The sequence below is a fragment of the Arachis duranensis genome, chromosome 2 (genome assembly GCF_000817695.3).
Source record: "Arachis duranensis cultivar V14167 chromosome 2, aradu.V14167.gnm2.J7QH, whole genome shotgun sequence".
Taxonomy (NCBI): domain Eukaryota; kingdom Viridiplantae; phylum Streptophyta; class Magnoliopsida; order Fabales; family Fabaceae; genus Arachis; species Arachis duranensis.
Window position 1 is genome coordinate 90,139,742 of NC_029773.3, and position 16,860 is coordinate 90,156,601.

General features: G+C 35.6%; 2 protein-coding genes and 1 non-coding gene across 6 annotated transcripts in view; 1 reads left to right on the forward strand and 2 right to left on the reverse strand.

The window, feature by feature from the left end:
- LOC107475937 (putative disease resistance RPP13-like protein 1) overlaps nucleotides 1-16,859 on the reverse strand; it is a 53,100-nt gene extending 36,241 nt beyond the window's left edge. The window contains exon 1 of one of the 2 annotated variants that reach the window (XM_052257248.1): nucleotides 14,391-16,859. In XM_052257248.1, the coding sequence (XP_052113208.1) occupies nucleotides 14,391-16,659 (2,269 nt within the window). In that variant the 5' untranslated portion in view covers nucleotides 16,660-16,859. Of the gene's footprint in view, nucleotides 1-13,445 lie in introns of both variants that reach the window. The other variant, XM_052257249.1, reaches the window with a different exon arrangement.
- LOC110272493 (putative disease resistance RPP13-like protein 1) overlaps nucleotides 1-16,860 on the reverse strand; it is a 66,722-nt gene that overhangs the window by 28,528 nt on the left and 21,334 nt on the right. Inside the window, exons 2-5 of one of the 3 annotated variants that reach the window (XR_008005886.1) lie at nucleotides 2,026-2,156; nucleotides 1,690-1,781; nucleotides 1,481-1,594; nucleotides 1,029-1,380 (exon numbers count right to left, since the gene is read on the reverse strand). The exons of 1 other annotated variant lie outside the window; for it this stretch is intronic. The gene's annotated coding sequence lies outside the window, so the exon portion shown is untranslated. Of the gene's footprint in view, nucleotides 1-1,028; nucleotides 1,381-1,480; nucleotides 1,595-1,689; nucleotides 2,157-16,860 lie in introns of those variants that run through there. One more of the 3 variants, XR_008005885.1, reaches the window with a different exon arrangement.
- Nucleotides 11,462-11,546, forward strand: TRNAM-CAU (transfer RNA methionine (anticodon CAU)). Its single transcript is given in 2 exon segments — nucleotides 11,462-11,499; nucleotides 11,511-11,546. It is a non-coding gene; the product is annotated as a tRNA-Met (tRNA).

The following is a 16,860-nucleotide window of genomic DNA, read 5'->3' on the forward strand; positions in this document are numbered from 1 at the left end:
TTATCTAAAGTATAAATTTATTTACATTGTTATTTAACTAAATTCATCCTTGTCATCTTTTGAATGTCTTTACATGTATAGGTTGTAAAATATAATCACTTTTGTTAATAGAATAACACATGATTAAATATCTGTGTCAACTGACTTACATGTGGACATAAATTAAATCCAACTTTTTTGTGATATTTTGCTATTAACTAAGAAAAGAGAAGGATCATACATGCTACTTAGTAATTTATTAACATATATATTAATAAATTGCATAAAAATTTATGTGAAAAGTCCATACTCATAAAAGTACATATAATGATAAATTTTTTACTTGACCCATGTCAGCCTTAGATATTATCTTTTCCCTTTAATTAGTTTTTAACAACAGCATTTTGTGATACATTACAGAAAATGAAAAATTATTCCATACTCATTTTTTCTTCTACTGCAATACATTCCCACTTTAATCTCTGATGCAAAAAAAGTTATAAAACCGACTTATCAAATAGGTGTCCAACAGAAATATGAGATGGATCTTTACAAGATCAATAGCTCCAACTATATGGTGCTTTTCTACCTCTCAGGAATCAATTAAACAATTTTGTATAGAGTTTTGGAACTCTTTAGTTCAGGGTCATTTCTGTCAACATAGTATAGGCCATAGCTTAATAAGATTACTTTATCTAATAACTCAAATAAATCTAAGGAGGAGGGAAAGTAGAAAACACAAGATGCATATACTTGGTCTTATTAATAGTTTACCAAATTTGATTTATTTTACATTGAAAAAAAATCTGAAAAGGAGAAGAAAAGGGAGGGGAAAGGAGGGTTATGTTATTAATTCATCCAAATGCAAAATATCTTTTAGCTTATGTTGTGTATGAAAAATATTTTAAATTTCCATAAACCAGAACTGAAAAAAAAAATCTGAGTATATTAAGAGCACAAAACTAGAAGAATCTAGATGCTCTTTCCATTCCTCAAGATATCAACCGTGGAACCAAACATGAAAAATTAACAAAATTATTCTCACTTACTTCACACAGAAAAGTGTAACATGTCATTTTAGTAACTAATAATAAAATCACAAAACGAGACAGAAAACTTGATTCTAAATCAAATGGCATAATGCATCTCACTAATTGACTCAGCTAAGCAATCCAAATTATTTATTCTATCAACAAATCTGAATGCACACTTTGTAGGTTACACATTCAGTTCATTTTTCAGTTGAGAAAGAGTAAGGGCTGGTGAGTGGTTGCTGGTTACACACCAATTTCCTTCCATCCATGTAGAATCTTGATAATAACTTCACTCAATTCATCAATCATCATTTTTCCCAAAGCATCTATGATCACATCAAGATCCTTCCAGCCATATATTATAGCTCTGTTTAAAAGAAAAAGATTATGAATATTAAGAATTGTCATGTATTGTGAATTTGTGACAACAAAAAAAACTAAATGAGAGTTTGAAGGTTTCACTATACCTCTCAAGATTCATCTCCTTCATCCTCTGTCCCAATAAGCTGTGCTCAATGTACAATGCTAGAAGAAAGTGTTTCCATGATTCTACAATGCCTGCCTTTTTCCATTGTCTTAAACTGCACATTAGTATGTAAGATATGATATAAGGCTTACAGAATGATGATTCCTAAGGTTAAGAATGAAATACAGACAACAAAAGGTTCATCTTTACCTGTTTTAAAATGTTGAATCATCATGAAATCTGTCTCCAGAAGCAGGATATAGTATGCCAAATGTGGGGATCCTTCCTCCATATAAGTTCACCTAACAATGGACATCCACCGATTCTGAGATCGCTTAAAAAGGCAGGTAGCCTTATGTTCTCCAGCATAGGACATCTCTTAATTGATAATTGCCAGAGGAACTGTAACTCTGACACCATCTCAAGAGATCTCAAATTTTCACATCTTTTGATTGTCAGAAGTCTGAGATTTGGAAATGCTGGGAACATGAAGGATGTAAGTGAATCACAACTCACAACTGTTGTCTATTTCTGGAAACATTGTACCTCAGTAGCCCTTGATTCTTAGCTCCTTCAAGTCTTTGTGAGGATGTAACTTGTCAAGCACATCTCTTTCAATTTGGGAATCAACCACATCAATGTCTTCATCTGATAACCATTGTAGGAATATGATTTTGCTACAGGAAAAAAAAAATAATTATATAGACATATAAACTATTTTTTACCATAACAAGCCCACATATTCAAAAGAGATGACACAAGGTCAACCACTAACCAAAATTAGTAAACCTATCAGAACATTCACACAATTTTTAACAGGAAAATTTTTCAAAACAATCGCAAAAGCACTAGTATGACAGGTTATAACAATTTTATGAGAACTCATGAAATGCAGTAAATAAACATGCTAATAAAGAGATGAAAGTTAGAAGAGAGTTACTCAGTGATATATCCTGGTTCGAATCCAATAATGTAGAATCTACATCCAGTTCCCACCATAGAAAATGGTGGGATTTTCACTAAACGGATTCAGAATTCAAATTGTCAAGATTACAAGCCACTCAGACTCTCTTAAGGCTTTTGCTAGATGCTCTCACTCACATACAAACACTATGCCTTTTTTCTTTTACAGAAAAGTGAACACCATACACAGTAAACACATTCTGATTTTACTATTTGAATGATGATATTCTTCTCTCTCACTTTCTAAATTTCTAATTTTCTGATTTTACTCAAAAGTTTGGAATTGGAAGCTCAAGGCAGCTGAAAAATCTGTTACTGAATGTGAGTAGAAATGTGTTGAGGGTAGAAGTTGAGGAATGAGTTTCTTGGGACAGGAATACTTTGGTTACAATAGTGGGGATGTGGGTTGATGAATAACCTATTAATTTAAAATTGGAAATAAAAGTAAAATTTGGGTAAGGGAGAATGAATATGATGTTGGTGCATATATGGAGAAGATGAAGTGGCTTTGAGATATATATAGAGAGAAAAAGAGTTACCTGTTTTAAGATGTTGAGTCATTGTGAATCCGTTTCCCATTAACATAGATGTCAGGGATGTAGGAAATGGACGGCCAGATGTGGGGGTCCTTCCTCTCTATGCCTTCACCCAACAATGGGCATTTGCTGATGTAGAGAAAATGTAAAGAGGCAGGCAGCCTTATGCTGCCCAGAGATGTCAAATTTTCACATCTTGCTATTGTCAAATACTTGAGATTTGGGAAAGCTGGCAATGTGAAGGATGTAAGTGAATCACAGCTGTTGTCTATGCGTAGAGACTCTAGCGAGTGATGTTGTTGTTGGTGTTGGATTGAGAATTCTACATTCTTGCAATTCTCAATGGTTAGCTCTTTCAATGAAGGGGGCAAAGAATCCCCTGGAAATGATATTGCTGATGAGCAATTTGAGATTCTTAAATAATTGAGAGAGGTTGGTCGGGTGTGGATAATGGCCTCAAACACATAATCCACAAGCTGGTTTCCTTCAATTATTATTCGTTGCAGTGAAAGTGGTAGGTCCCACATTCTTGCTTCCTGTTTGCCATATATTAATAATTGGCGCATGATGGGAGCTCTTGGCAGATAACAACCAAGCTCCTCGCATTCATTAATCCGGAGTTCTTTTAAAGATGGAAGGAAAGTTGGTAAATCTCCTCTTAACTTAGGACAGTGCAATATATGAAGTTCCTCAAGTTTTGGAAATGGTGCATCATCATAATCATCACATTCATATGACTCCCATTCCTCCCAGCAACCCATATCATAAAATTCCAGAGATTTAAGGGATCGGAAGGGTGTCTCCTGATGTTGATGAGTTCCATCACCCTTATAGAATGAGCCACCAATCATCTTCAGCTTGTCGAGCTCTGAAATGACTAGCCTCTCCAGAGAGGGTAACTGTCCAAGTGAAGGAAGCACCCAACAATTCCTGCATCCACCCAGCTGCAACTGAGTCATGTTGTGGTACAAAGACTGCCCTACCCAATCTGGAAACATGGTACCTCTGTAACCCCACATGAAAAGCTTCTTCAAGCCTTTGTGAGGACGTAATTTGTCAAGTACATCTTTTTCAGTTTGGGAATCACAAACCTCACTTTCTTCAAATGGTGACCACATCAAATATAAAGCATTCAGGTGAATTTTTTTATCCATCCTTGCATTCGATGCCACGCCACTATTATTAACATTCTCTAATTTCCCAATACTCAATGACCCATGAAGATGTGCTAGCTCTCCTAATTCCCCAACTCCATTCTCTTCATGCTTTCCCACTATATAATTACTTAGAAATTGCAAATCTTTTAATTTGCTCATACCTTTTGGCATCTCTTTTAAACCAGTGTCGAAAAGATCAAGATGACGCAAATTGACAAGATTTTGCATGTTGGAGGGAAGCTGTTTAAGATTTTTACAGCTTCTCAACTTCAAGGTTTGTAAATTATACAAGCAACTTAAAGACTCAGGCAAAGTCACAATGGATGTGTATGAAAGATCCAAATAACGCAAATGGATCAATTTGCCAATTGAACCATGCAACAAGTTTTCATCATCTGAAAAAAATTTAAATGACAAAACTCGTAAACACTTCAATTCTTCTAGTAAGTGACAAGGAACGGTTACTCCATCTCCCTCTGGGATTACACCGCCTTTATGCAAATTGATTTGCATCAATGTCCTCACATGTTTTAACCTATTGCATGCTTCCATGATCTTCATAAGTGAATCATCATCATTGTTGCGAGCACATGACAAGTGGCGAGTTTTGGTATCATCCTTTGCTGCATTTTTGAGTTCAATGATACCAGAAAAGAACTTTCCAGCATAGAACGTTGCTAAATCATGCATGAGATCATGCATTACAAATGAATTTTTAGCGGAGTTAGAATGTTGAAAAAATGATCTCGAAATCAAATCATCAAAATATTCATAACCAATTTCTTCTAAAGTGTTTCCACTCTTTGGTTGTAGCAAAAGACCTTCTGCCATCCACAATAATGTCAATTCATCTCTATCAAATTCAAAGTCCTTTGGATACAATGAACAATAAACAAAACAGCGTTTTAAATACGAAGGGAGGTGGTAATAACTGATTCTCAATGCAGGAAGAATCCCGCTATCTTCCTCAGAGAGTTCCCAAAATTCACTATTCAAAACACCATTCCAATCCTTTTCATTATCTTTCCCTCTCAATAACCCTCCGAGTGTTTGAGCTGCCAAAGGTAATCCTTTACATTTTTTAACAATTTTTCTACCAATTTCTTCTAAAGCTGAATGATCTCGGGATTCTGTAGGATCCCATGCTCGATTTGCAAACACTGACCAGCATTGATCTTCGTCCAACAAACTCAAATTGTGAGCTTCAGTATGTTTAGTTTTCACCACAGAAGCAACTGTATCAAGACGTGTTGTTACAAGAATCTTGCCTCCCTCACTTCCACATTCAAAAGGATTTAGAAAACTTTCCCAACGCTCACGATTACTGCTCCATACATCATCCAGAACAACCAAGAAGTTCTTCCCCGCTAGCACATTCTTCAAATGATTTTGAGCTGTATCTAAATCATTTGAGTAACAAGGACTGCAAACTTTCTCTATCACAGCCTTTGTGACCTTAAGAACATCAAATTCCTGCTCACCAACACAAATCCATGCCTTGAATACATGAAACTTTTGCTTCACTTTGTCATCATTATAAACCAATTTAGCCAAAGTAGTTTTTCCTATCCCACCCATGCCCAAGATGGGAATCACAGACAGCTCACCATCGTTAGCATCATCTAACAAGAATTTCACTATGGTATCTCTCTCTTTGTCCCTTCCAACAAATATATCAGATTTTTTAACCAGTGAGGTTGACGGGATCCTCCCAGACATGTTCTTGGCTGTAATCTTTTCTAGACGAAGGATATCTTTGTGTTTTGCAATCTCTTCTAGTTTAACAATGATGTCTTCAATCCTAGTAACCATCTCCCTATCTTGCAAATTGAGAAAACGAGACAGGAAGTTACCTGGTGGATTCTTCTGAGTGGCAGCTTTGGTGGCAACTTCATCCAACAAGTCATCAGCATCATAGATTGCATCTTGGAGATCTTCGAGCCACCTCTTGACAGCAGAGTCAGTGATCTGCTTCTTCTCGGCATCATTCAGCACAGCTTCAACCACATTCAGAATGGTCTTCAGCTTTTGAAGCAGCTTCTGGTTAACCTTCCTTCCTCGCATGATGTTGATGATATCAGGATCAGACAGCCTGTCGAAAAGGACATTGAGAAAAGAAGAGAGAAAAGCTCCTCCAAGTTCAGCAGCCATGTTCACAATATCAAGAAAGTATGAAAGTGTAAGGGAAGTGGTTTGTGGTATGCACTCAAAACAGAAATGGTAGGTTGCAGTGAAGCTTAGCCAAGTATATGGTTCGCTGCTGATATTTTCTTTAGTAAAAGTAAATTGACTTGAAAATTGAATTGAAATGCTTACTTGTTTCTTTTTCTATAAAATCTGTTTTTGAGGCTTGCTGAAAAATATATTTTTATGGGCCAGTCTTGGCCGGACTGGGCCTTGACATAAAGGATAGGGTCCACTGTTGCATCCAATAACCAATAGCCCCTCTTTGCTTCAATGATTAAGTAGATATTTGTCAACAATAATAATACCTTCAACCAAGTTGGGTTGGTCTAGTGGTTAACTTACTAATACATTTAAGCAAGTGTCGGGGGTTTGAATCCCGCGCCTTGTGCATGCAGCAATCCATCCATTGGCCCTCTATTTATGCATTTATTTACCAATACAAAGTGTACTGTGTAATTCCTGTAGGATGATTTTAGCTCTATTTTGTTTTTTTTTTTTTTTTACATCACACTTCATTCACATATTTCGCCATAAATAGAATCCAAACTAGTATTTTTACCTGTAATATTATTACGGGAATATAAGTCTTTTAAAATTACGTAGATCCTGATATTATAGATTATGACACGAAAAATTTATAGCATTAAACGACTTTTATAAAATAGTTTTAAGGGACAAAAGTCCCCGTCGACTAAGAAGACCAGAATCTTAAACAAAATTAAATAATAAATTTTTTAGTTATTATTTTCAAATGAAAGAGTTTATTTTTTTTACTTAATCTTAACATTCGTTATCTAAAATTTAAAAGAATTTAACGTGTATATTTTTATATTTGATTAGGTATTAAGTTTGTTGCATAAATAGAAATAATTAATTTTTATACTTGCTATTTAAAAATATAATTAGATATTAACATAAAAAAATTTATATTGATAGTTATAAAATTAACTCAAAAATTATTTTAATTATAATGAAAAAATTATCTGGTGACACATTTTGATTTGTCAAATTACTAATATAAATATAAATTACCAACTATATATAGAGTGGGAAAGATAGAGAGCAATAGAAAAAAAGAGAGAGGTAGATAAGAGAATGTAAGAAGGAGATTTACTCATTTTGGAGGAAAATATATTCTCTAAATTTTAATAAGAGAGTGTAATATGACACATTTTAGTTATTAAATTAGTTAGTAATATATAAATATAATATATAATATAGCTATATTTCAATTTTAGTATTTCAATTTTAATTTTAATTTAATTTAAATACAATAAAAGAATGTTATGTTGTATATTTTAATTGTCAAATTCGTAATTAGTCATTGATAATGATATATAAGAGAGATAGAGTGAGTGAAGAAATGAGAAAGATAGAGAAAAAAAGAGAGAAGAGAGGAGAGTTTTTTGATTTTGGAGGGAAAGATTTGATTTCAATTGCAATGAGAGAGTGATATGTGACACATTTTAACTTTAAAATTAGAGATATATAATAGATATCTTAAAATGAAGGTGAAAAAGTATAGATTGTAAAATATAATCACTTTTGTTAATAGAATAACACATGATTAAATATCTGTGTCAACTGACTTACATGTGGACATAAATTAAATCCAACTTTTTTGTGATATTTTGCTATTAATTAAGAAAAGAGAAGTATCATACATGCTATTTAGTAATTTATTAACATATATATTAATAAATTGCATAAAAATTTACGTGAAAAGTCCATACTCATAAAAGTACATATAATGATAGATTTTTTACTTGACCAATGTCAGCCTTAGATATTATCTTTTCCCTTTAATTAGTTTTTAACAACAGCTACATTGTAGAAAATGAAAAATTATGTTATACTCATTTTTCTTCTACTGCAATATAACCTCACTTTAATCTCTGATGCAAACAAAGTTATAAAACCTACTTATCAAATAGGAGGTGTCCAACAGAAATATGAGATGGATCTTTACAAGATCAATAGCTCCAACTATATGGTGCTTTTTCTACCTCTCATGAATCAATTAAACCATTTTGTATAGAGTTTTGGAACTCTCTAGTTCAGGGTCATTTCTGTCAATATAGTATAGACCATAGCTTAATAAGATTACTTTATCTAATAACTCAAACAAATTTAAGGAAAATTTTCTTTGGAAAGAATAAGTTGATAGAAGAGGATTGAATCTTATTAGTTGGAAGGTACTAGTTACTCCAAAAAAATATAGGGGTTTGGGGATTAGAGATTCTTATTGTGTAAATATTCCTCTTCTTGGAAAGCTAGTTTAGACTTTTTTTTTTCTAACAGCCAAACAAGCTATGGGTCCAATTGTTGGATGTCAAATACCGATCATCTCTATATGACTGGTTTAGTTATCCTAAGAACAAGAACTCTCCTATTTGGAGGTGTCTTTGCAAGGCTTGAGAAGTGTTGAAGGATGGATTTGCTTGGTGTATTGGAGATTTGAACCAAAATTTTTGGTTTTCTAGCTCGAGAAGAGAAGGACGGTTATCTAATGAGATGGATTATATTCACATTTTTTATTCAAATCTCCGGATACAGGATATTTGGTTGGTTGGTAGGTGGCATTTGGATACTCTTTATTCTCCTTTATCTCAAAATCTGAAAGGTAATATTCTCTCTTACAAACCAAATGAACAAGCAGGTCCGGAAATGGGTTGTTATTGGTGTGGGTCTGCTGCCAACGTCTATGACTCACGTAATGGTTACTTATGGTTGTGTAAGTAGCTGTTTGGTTGGGAGGAGTGGGAGAATTGGCTTTGGCTTTGGCTTTGGCGTCAGCTTGTTTCGGAAAAGCACAAGTTTTTGGCTTAGTTGTGTCTTAAGGAGGCTCTTCCTACTGCAAGTTTTCGCTTTATAAGAGGAATGTCGTCATCGGATAGGTGTCCAAGATGTCTTTCTAGTCAGGAATCGGTTTTACATTGTATTCGAGATTGTCCAGAAACTCAGCTTGTCTAACATAGGTTGGATATTTCTTATCATCCTTTGGATTTGAAGAACTGTTCTTGTATCATAGCAGAGAGCATCCGTTCAATTTCTTTTCAGGACTTTGGTGGATATGGCGAGTAAAGAATAATGACATCTTTAATCCTCATGAAACTTGGCCTTCGGAAAAAGTGATTTGTCTGGCATTAATTTTAGAAAATGAGCTTAGGAATATTTTTGAATTACAACGTATGTCCCTTCCCTCTACTCTAAATGGTTTTTGAAATCTCCCATCCATTGGTACTTTTAAGATTAGTTGTGATACTAGTTATTTTGGTTCGGGTGATAGTGTTGGTTTTGCTTGTGTTATTAGAGATTGTAATGAGAATTGGAAAAGGGGGTGTTTGGGAATGATTGAGAGTAATAGTATTATTCAAAGAGAATTGTTTGCTATTTGGAGAGGATATCTCTTAGCTTGGGATGTGGGTCGACGAGATGTTATTTGTGAGATGGATTGTGTAGAAACATTTAATCTTGTTACTCAAGATGGTTTTGGGTTTATTGATCCATTGGTGCTCAAAATAAGAGATATTATGCATTGGAATTGGCGTGTTGACTTTCGTTTGATTATGAGAGATGCAAATACGGTGACAGATATTATGGCAAAGATGGCGATGAAGTTACAACTTTTGCATGTGAAACTTCTTTCACCTTAGGAGGAGTTTAAGAGTAGTTTTAAATTGGACTGCCCTTCTATTTAAGCAGTTCCTTATTTTGTTTGTTTTGTTTTTATTTATTTAATTTATTTCAGTCACAAATATAAAAAAAATATTTAAGGAAGACCACGCAAAGTACCCTTTATATAATGAGAAATTAGAAAACACAAGATATACTTGGTCTTATTAATACTTTACCAAATTTGATTTATTATTTACATTGAAAAAAAATCTGAAAAGGAGAAAAAAAGGGAGGGGGAAGGAGGGTTATGTTACTAATTCATTCAAATGCAAAATATTTTTTAATTTATGTTGTGTATGAAAAATATTTTAAATTTCCATAGATCAGGACTGAAAAAAAAATCTTATATATTAAGAGCACAAAATTAGAAGAATCTAGATGCCCTTTCCATTAATCCTCAAGATATCAACTGTGGAACCAAACATGAAAAATTAACAAAATTATTCTCACTTACTTCACACAGAAAACTGTGACATGTCATTTTGGTAACTAATAATAAAATCATAAAGCAAAACAGAAAACTTGATTCTAAATCAAATGGCATAATGTATCTCACTAAAAATTATTTGTTCTATCAACAAATCTGAATGCACACTTTGTAGGTTACACATTCAGTTCATTTTTCAGTTGAGAAAGAGTAAGGGCTGGTGAGTGGTTGCTGGTTACACACCTATTTCCTTCCATCCATGTAGAATCTTGATAATAACTTCACTCAATTCATCAATCATCATTTTTCCCAAAGCATCTCAAGGGCAATATATGTAAAATGATGGTGTTGTGCAAACCAAGCAAAGTGGTGGCTCATCTCTCACAGCTAGTCCAAGTCAACCTTGAGTTTCTCATATCTTATGGTCTTAGTTGGAAATAAAAAAAGATGAAGATGAAATGGGAGAGTGCAACGGTGACACTGGTGATGATTAACATGGTTAACATAATGGATAATACAAAGAAGTTGGTAAAACTTTTGAAGAAGATCCCGCTGCTCTGAGCACACTCACTTTCTACCGATCATTTGTTCAATGTCTCTGCTACCCATTCGCCGCTTACCTCGCCAAGCGCCACAACCGTGCTCATCTCATCGCTGTAATTCTAGCCTCAACTTCATTTGCTGGCATACCAGGTTGGAGAATAGCTTTCCACCTTGTTGCCCTTATCAGTGTCATAGCAGGTGTATTAGTACACCTCTTTGCTGTTGATATTGCCGATAGCCCAAATGGAATCAGAATTGCAGCCGCTGGAGAGTATTGACCTCCATGATAATGATGACCAAGTGTTGCTGCCGCGCTACTTCAAGACTCATGTATAAGAGGATAAAAATGTTAAAATCTTATTTGTTATGTATGTCTCTCTATCTCTTCCACCCATATTTACAAAGGAATTATGGTTTTAAATTTTTAATGTTCTGCTACAGATCACCAAGCTCAATTCATTAAATACATATCACATTAAAGGGTATATCCTGGGGTGGTGGCGCAGTTGGCTAGCGCGTAGGTCTCATAGCTTCTGAGTAATCCTGAGGTCGAGAGTTCGAGCCTCTCTCACCCCAGTATGCCATTTTTTTATTTATCCTTGCTCACATGCTATTATATTTATTTGAGACGAATATTTATAGTAACAAGTGGAACATTTTTTTAAGAAATCTTGAAAAGAAAAAGCGGTAAAAGTATCTATGATCACATCAAGATCATAAAAAGATTATGAATATTAAGAATTGTCATGTATGTGAATTTGCAACAACATAAAAAACTAAACCTTCATCCTCTGTCCCAATAAGTTGTGCTCAATGTACAATGCTAGAAGAAAGTGTTTCCATGATTCTACAATGCCTGCCTTTTTCCATCGTCTTAAGCTGCAATTAGTATGTCCTAACAATGGACATTCACTAATTCTGAGATCGCTTAAAAAGAAAGGTAGCCTTATGTTCTCCAGCTTAGGACATCTCTTAATTGATAATTGCCAGAGGAACCGTAACTCTGAGACCATCTCAAGAGATCTCAAATTTTCACATCTTCCGATTGTCAGAAGCCTGAGATTTGGAAATGCTGGGAACATGAAGGATGTAAGTGAATCACAATTCACAACTGTTGTCTATTTCTGGAAACATTGTACTCAGTAGCCCTTGATTCTTAGTTCTTTCAGGTCTTTGTGAGAACATAACTTGTCAAGCACATCTCTTTCAATTTGGGAATTAACCACATCACTATCTTCATCTCATAGCCACTATAGGAATATGATTTTGCTACAGAAAAATTAATTATATAGACATATAAACTATTTTTTACCATAACGAGCCCACATATTCGAAAGAGATAACACAAGGTCAACCACGACTAATAAACCTATCAGAACATTCACACAATTTTCAACAGGAAAATTTTCAAAACAATCTGAAAAGTATTAGTATGACAGGTTATAACAGTTTTATGAGAACTCATGAAATGGAGTAAATAAACATGCTAATGAAGAGGTGAAAGTTAGAACAGAGCTACTCTGTGATATATCCTGGTTCTATTCCAAAATAGAATCTACATCTAGTCCCCACCATAAAAAATGGTGGGATTTTCACTAAACGAATTCAGAATACAAATTGTCAAGATTACAAGTCACTCAGACTCTCTTAAGGCTTTTGCTAGATGCTCTCACTCACATACAAACACTCATGCCTTTTTTCTTTTACAGAAAAGTGAACACCATACACATTATACACATTCTGATTTTACTATTTGGATGATGATATTCTTCCCTCTCACTTCCTAATTTTCTTGCTGCTTCCAAACCTTCAACTGTATAGTTTCCAAATTTGAATGCTGCTTGAGGTACAATTCTACCTCTTCTTAGAAGGCTCTAATGTTACATTGTTGCTGTATCCTCATCATTGGGAAACTCCTTGCTGCATTCTAATTGGCCCATGTGTCTCCTTGATCCAAAATTTCTTTTTGCTGAAACACAAATACACACACATCAAAAGCAGAAGTCAACAATTTAACTCGGTGCAAATTCAATCCGGTTTTTGTCATCACATGATAATTAGTTTCAAAATTCAACAGACATTAAAGAATGAAAAGCCGCTTACAATTCCCAATTGGAGCCGAAAAATCTGTTACTTCACAAGAGTATGAACGTGAGTAGAAATGAGTTGAGGGTAGAAGTTGAGGAACGAGTTTCTTGGGACAGGAATACTTTGGTTACAATAGTGGGGATGTGGGTTGATGAATAACCTATCAATTTAAAATTGGAAATAGAAGAAAAATTTTTGTAAGGGAGAATGAATATGATGATGTTGGTGCACATATGCAGAAGATAAAGTGGGTTTGGGATATATAGAGAGAGAAAAAGAGTTACCTGTTTTAAGATGTTGAGTCATTGAGGATCTCTGTGTCGTCAACATATATTTGGGGGATGTGGGAAATGGATAGCCAAATGTGGGGGTCCTTCCTCTCTATGCCTTCACCCAACAACGGACAGTTACTGATGGAGAGTTCCCTTAAAGAGGCAGGCAGCCTTATTATGTTCTCCAGCTTAGGGCAGCCTGAAATTGATAACTCTCGGAGGGACTGTGACTGTGACAGCTCCAGAGATGTCAAATTTTCACATCTTTGAATGATCAGAATCAGGAGATTTGGGAAGGCTGGCAATGCGAAGAATGTAAGTGAATCGCAGCTGTTGTCTATTGTAAGACTCCTGAGTGACTGATGTTGTTGGTGTTGCATTGGGAATTCTACATTCTTGCAATCGTATATGCGCAACTCTTTCAATGAAGAGGGCAAAGCATCCCCTGGAAATGATACCACTGATGAGCAATCTGAGATGGTTAAATCCATGAGAGAGGTAGGTTGGGTGTGGGTCATGGCCTCAAACAGAGAATCCACAAGCTGCTTTCCTTCTATTCTTAGATGTTGCAGTGAAAGTGGTAGGTCCCGCATTCTTGCTTCCTGTTCGCCATATATTTCTAATGAGCGTATGATGGGAGCTCTTGGCACATAACAACCAAGCTCCTCGCATCTTCTAATGTGGAGTGATTTCAAAGACGGAAGGAAACTGGGCAAATCTCCTCTTAAATTAGGACACTTCCGTATAACAAGCTTCTCAAGTTGAGGAAATGGTGCATCATCATCATGACATTCATATGACTCCCATTCCTCCCAGCAACCCATATCAGAGAATAAGAGATATTTAAGGGATCGGAAGGGTGTCTCCGGATGATGAGTTGCATCACCCTTATAGAATGAGCCACCAATCTTCACCATATCACATTCTGAAATCCCCAATCTCGTTAGAGCGGGTAACTGTCCAAGTGAAGGAAGCACCCAACAATTCCTGCATCCCCACAGCTCCAACGAAGTCATGTTGAGGTAAGAAGACTGCCCTACCCAATCCGGAAACATGGTACCTCTGTAACACCTGATGGATAGCTTCTTCAAGTCTTTGTGAGGACGTAATTTGTCAAGTACGTCTTTTTCACTTTGGGAATCACAAACCTCAATTTCTTCAAATGATGACCATCTCAAATATAAGGCATTCAGTTGTATTTTTTCATCCATCCTTGCATTCGATGCTTCACCACTATTCTTAACATTCTCTAGTTTCTCAATCCACAATGACCCATGAAGATGTGTTAGTTCTCCCAGTTCTCCAATCCCATTCTCCTCATGTTTGCCCGCAATATAGTCACTTAAAAATTGCAAATCTTTTAATTTACTCATTTTTTTTGGCATCTCTTCCAAATAAGTATCGAAAATATCAAGATGACGCAAATTCACAAGATTTTGCATGTTGGAGGGAAGCTTTTTAAGTTTTTTACAGTTTACCAACTTCAAGGTTTGTAAATTGTACAAATTATTCAAGGACTCGGGCAATGTCACGACAAGTGTGTTAGAGAGATTCAAATAACGCAAGTGGATCAATTCACCAATTGAATCAGGCAATCTATCAATTTTAAATGATGTAAATGACAAAACACGTAAGCGCTTCAACTGTGCCAGTAAGCTACAAGGATCAATTCCCTCTTTGTGTTGACGGTATATATATTCATTGATTTGAAACAGGGTCCTCACATGACTTAAACTCTCACATGCTTCCAACATCTTCGGGACTGAATCATTGTCGTTGAGATCATATGACAAATGACGAGTTTTAGTATCATGTTGGGCTACATTTTCGTATTCAGAGATTCTAACAAAGAACTTTTCACCATAGAATGTAGCTAGATCATGCATGAGATCGTGCATCACAAATGAATCTTCATAAGGGTTCTTTGAAGGTTGAAAGAATGATCGTGCAGCTAAATCATTGAAGTATTTATAACCAACTTCTAAAATGCTTCCACTCTTTGGTTGTTGCAAAAGATCTTCAGCCATCCACAACAATATCAATTCACCTCTATCGAATTCATAATCTTTGGGATATAAAGAACAATAGACAAAACAACGTTTTAAGTGTGAAGGGAGATAATGATAGCTTATTCTCAATGCAGGAAGAATCCTACACTCTTCTTCAGAAAACTCCCAAATCTCACTCGTCAAAACATCTTCCCAGTCGCTTACATTATCCTTGGTTCTCAGCAAGCCCCCAAGTGATTGAGCAGCCAAAGGCAGTCCTTTGCACTTCTCAACAATTTTTCTACCAACTTTTTCCAAAGCCAAACAATCTCGGGATTCAGTAGGAAAAAATGCATGATTTGCAAACACCGACCAACATTGTTCATCATCCAACAAACTCAAATTATGAGCTGGCATTGTTTTCACCATAGAAGCAACCGTATCAATGCGGGTTGTTACAAGAATCTTACCTCCCTGACTTCCACATTGGAAGGGACCTAGAAAAGTTTTCCAATCATCATAATGATTGGTCCACATGTCATCAAGAACAACCAAAAAACTCTTCTCTGTTACCTCATTCCTCAAACGTTGTTGAACAGAATTTAAGCCATTCAGTTCACAAGACTTAGAAGTTACTTCCTCTATTACAGTCTTTGTCAATCGAAGAACATTAAAATCTTCTCCAACACAAACCCATGCTTTAACATCAAACTTTTGCTTCACTTGGTCATCATTGTAAACCAATTGAGCCAGAGTTGTTTTTCCTATCCCACCCATGCCAACGATGGGGATCACGGATACGTCACCATCATTAACATCATCTAACAACAATTTGACTAAGGCTTTCCTATCTTCATCCCTGCCATATATATCAGACACCTTAACTAGAGACGTGGATGGAGTTCTCCATGACATGTTCTCCATTGGTATCTCTTTCAGGCCAAGATTATCTTTTTGATTCACAATTAAATCTAGTATAGCAATGACATCTTCCATCCTAGTAACCTTCTTTCTATCTTTCTTAAAGCGAGATAGGAAGTTACCTTGATCCTTCTTAGTTGCAGCTTTGGTGGCGATTTCATCCAAGAAGTCGTCAGCCTCATAGATAGCATCTTTGAGATCGTCCAGCCAGATCTTCACTGGCCCCTCTCTGATTTGTCTCCGCTCAGCATCATTCAGCAATGCCTCAGCCCCATTCAGGATTGCCTTAAACCTCTGGATCGTCTTCTGGCTAAGCTTCTTCCCTCGGATCAAGTTGATAATCTCAGAATCGGAGAGCCTGTCGAAAAGAACATTGAGAAAAGAAGAGAGGAAAGCTCCTCCAACAAGTTCAGCAGCCATGTTAACAAGATCAAGAAAGTATGAAAGGTAAGGAAGTGCAGTCAAACTGAGATCTCTGACAAACACAAAAGGGTAAGGAAGTGGTAGCAGCGTAGAAGTTAGTGTGGAGCTGATATTATGTTTAGCAAAAGTAAGTTGACTTGAAATGCTTATTGCTCGTCCAGACAAGTTCACATGATGCTTCTTGCTCTCTTCCTGGAA